Raw genomic sequence first — 3,471 nt, forward strand, 5'->3', positions numbered from 1 at the left:
ACATCCAAAAATAAAATCCTTGGAAATAACTTATACTCAATTAAATAACATATCTACCATTAATTACTTCCCACCACAATTTAAGCAAGTCCTTATATAAAAAATGAATATGAATAAGATATAAAAAATATACTTACATGAGTTACTTCTCACCATTATTTTTGTTTTCTTCAACCCATATGTAGGAGTAAAATTGTAAATGTGTAGACTTACTAGTGATTGCTACCCACCAAAATCTATGCAAGTTTTTCTCTTTGAGTAAGCAATTTACTTATCCACTTCAGATTACATCTCATTAGTCACTCCAAAGCAAGACTCTAGGATGATAGATCACATCTCATTAGTTATTGCCAAAGGAAGACTATAAGATGATTTGTCTATCAACCATATGATTTTTTCTAGAGTTTAATTTTTAACTTGAGATAGAGAGATAAGCGCCATCGGAAACAAAATTACAATGTAACAAATTGAATTTATTTTATAATCTTCTATTATTTTTAATTGAAAAGACTTATAAACGTTAAATATTAAACATTTAAGCCTACACATTTACCCTTACAATAGGTGATAAAGCCTCACAATTTTTTTAATAAATTAAATGAAAAAAAAAACCATTTTTATTATTAGTTAAAATGATTTTTATTTTTACAACAAAAACACTCCATGAAAAATAATTAGGTGTCAGATCCCATCACTGTGCGGTAGGAGCTACACCTCCGCATTATCGAACATCAATTCTCACGTCTACATCGTTGTAGCATATATCATATGGCAGCCGGGAAATGCTATTTCCAACTCTATAGCAAAGTTAATGCGCCCTGACATGGCCACTCGATACCCTGATATAATAAGCCGTTTTTTTTTCCCTAATCATTAGGGCGTGGGTGTTATATCTGACGAGCGGCCATGTCAGGGCTCATTAACTTTGCTATAAAGTTGGATATAAGAGTCACCTATGCCAGCGATGTGACTGTAGGCCATAATTCTTGAACAATGTGAAAAGCTAGATGATTCTCGAAAAATGATACACAATCACATTGGATGATTCTAGATGGATAGGCTCAAATACCAATCATACGGCAAAGTGAGAATTGACGTATTGCTTTCAGAATGGTCTGAAGTTTACAACTGTATCCTGCCAGCGTTTCAGAATCATCTCGAACCTCTTGCGTTATAGAGTCGACTAGAAGGTTCCGCCGGCTCGTCTTATAAAAATAGAAAGTAACATCTCATCTGATACAATCCAAGATCGATCTTGAAATCGAAACACTGAGAAATCAGAGTGTTGTTTTTCTGTATTCATTCCAATCGCATATATTGCAGTAACTCATTACTATTTGAAAATGTCGATAATTCCCAGCTTTTTCGGTAGGAGATCATTTGATCCATTCTCCTTGGAAGTATGGGATCCTTTCCAAAAATTCACAGATCTAGCCAGCGGGGGACCATCGGGGCAATTTGTAAAGGAAACTTCAGCCGTAGCCAATACTCAGATCGACTGGAAGGAAATGCCAGAGGCGCACATTTTCAAAGCTGATCTTCCAGGTTTGAAGAAAGAGGAGGTGAAAATAGAGTTGGAAGGGGACAGAGTTGTGCAGATAAGCAGGGAGCGCAGCAAAGAAGAAGAGGAGAAGAACGACAAATGGCACTGCATTGAGCGATCCCGTGGAAAATTCCTTCGGCGTTTTCGGCTGCCGGAGAATGTGAAGATGGAAGAGATAAAGGCGAGCATGGAAAACGGGGTGCTGACAGTGACAGTGCCGAAGCAGCCCGAATCCCAACCTCCTCAACCCAAATCCATTGAGATCTCTGGTTGACCTTCAAGCGGTATGAAGATGTCATAGTGGAGCTGCTGTGGGTGTAGAGGAAGGTTACATAATGTGTAGATAAGCGGTTCTCCATCATCCAATTGATAGAATAAACATATCCATTCCCATCCCAGGTATTCCATGGATTACAATGTGCTTGCATGTATGTGTTGTATGTTTCTCAATAATATAATAGGAGACGCAGGTTCAGGCTTCTGCTGTGCTGTGTAAAAGGTTTTCAATTTTGTTTTTAAACTCGCATCTTCCACTGCTATCAAACAATATGGACCATAAGAGCAGCCCAAGTTTGATTATGTTGTTTTTAAATCGGCATTTTCCGGTGCTATGAAACAATATGGACGATAAAACACTCCCAATTTGATTACATGTTCCGGTGCTATGAAACAATATGCACAATAAAACACTCCCCATTTGATTACATGTTAATAGAGTTTGTAAATTTTCATTTTTCCACGGGCTTCTCGAGTTAGAGTGGCTAATGAGAAGAACTCATGTTTCATAATGTATTTCTACATGAATATAAGGAATGTGGTAACATTTTTATAAATACTCAATTTTTATGTTTAAATTGTTTTTCCATATATATAAATACATATTTCACTTAAGGTTTATGCTCAATTTTTAGCTTGATATGTTTAAGAAGCATACATGAACATTCTTATATGTGCGTTATCACTTTTTAGCTTGATATGTTTAAGAAGCATACATGAACATTCTTATATGCGTTTTTTTTCCCATACTATATGTTTTTGTTTTTCACAGTGTTTTTGTTTTGTTTTTCAACCATGAGCGTGTGTGTTTTTATTTTGTTTTCGCTTCCAATGGGATTATATATGACATTCTTAGAGTTGCTCTCTCGCCCAAGCTACAAGAGATGATGTTGTAAGCCGGGAGAGATATATGACATTCTTAGAGTTGCTCTCTTGCCCCAGCTAGAAGAGATGTCATAAGTTGGAAGAGATATGGTAAGATTATATAATGTTATTTAAACATTTAATCTAATTGAAAAAAATAAAGAATAAAAATAAAATTATTAATTATAATTATTAATTTAAAATTAAAATACAATTATATTTCTATATATTGTTGGAACTACTACACACCTACATGTGGACTCTTAGTTAGAGCATGGGACTACATGCAAGATTCTTTTTGCATGATTTACTTTTTGATTTGCTCATTCTTTAACTCTGCAATTGGTTAGTTCTTATGCATGATTTACTCCTTGATTTGCTCATTTTTTAACTCCGCAACTGGTTAGTTCTTCTGCATGATTTACTCCCTGATTTGCTCCTTCTTTAACTCCGCAACTGGTTAGTTCTTCTGCATGATTTACTCCCTGATTTGCTCATTCTTTCATTCCGCAACTGGCTAGTTCTCTCCGGAACTTGTTGTAGGTGTTGAGTTTTCTCATTGATTACCACTATGGTGCATTACCTTGGGATTTTCACCCAGTAATGCTATATTATTAGCATTGTAACCTATTTTCTAATGAATCATTCTTTTGTTCTTTCGATTTTCTTTTAGTGTTTTTGCTCTGCAAAGCTGTGTGTTCAATTTTTACTAGCTAGATTCATTTATGCAGTTTTCTAAAACATTTACATGGTATCAGAGTCCACAGGTTGCTAGGTAAAAGGTGCAC

General features: G+C 35.4%; 1 protein-coding gene across 1 annotated transcript; it reads left to right on the forward strand.

Annotated features, from left to right (window-relative positions):
- The first annotated feature begins 1,225 nt into the window (after window positions 1-1,225).
- On the forward strand, window positions 1,226-2,230 carry LOC149241333 (18.1 kDa class I heat shock protein-like). The gene has a single exon (XM_089367499.1). The coding sequence runs from the start codon at window positions 1,344-1,346 to the stop codon at window positions 1,815-1,817; it is 474 nt and encodes a 157-aa protein (XP_089223625.1). The 5' UTR covers window positions 1,226-1,343; the 3' UTR covers window positions 1,818-2,230.
- The last annotated feature ends 1,241 nt before the right edge of the window (window positions 2,231-3,471 follow it).

Source organism: Pinus tabuliformis, chromosome 8, assembly GCF_031772625.1.
Source record: "Pinus tabuliformis cultivar Carrire ecotype Pingquan chromosome 8, CPIR1, whole genome shotgun sequence".
NCBI classification, from domain to species: Eukaryota; Viridiplantae; Streptophyta; class Pinopsida; order Pinales; family Pinaceae; genus Pinus; species Pinus tabuliformis.

Bases quoted from the DNA above. Each gene is read 5' to 3' on its own strand.
- LOC149241333 (XM_089367499.1), top strand. From the start codon at position 1,344: ATGTCGATAATTCCCAGCTTTTTCGGTAGGAGATCATTTGATCCATTC.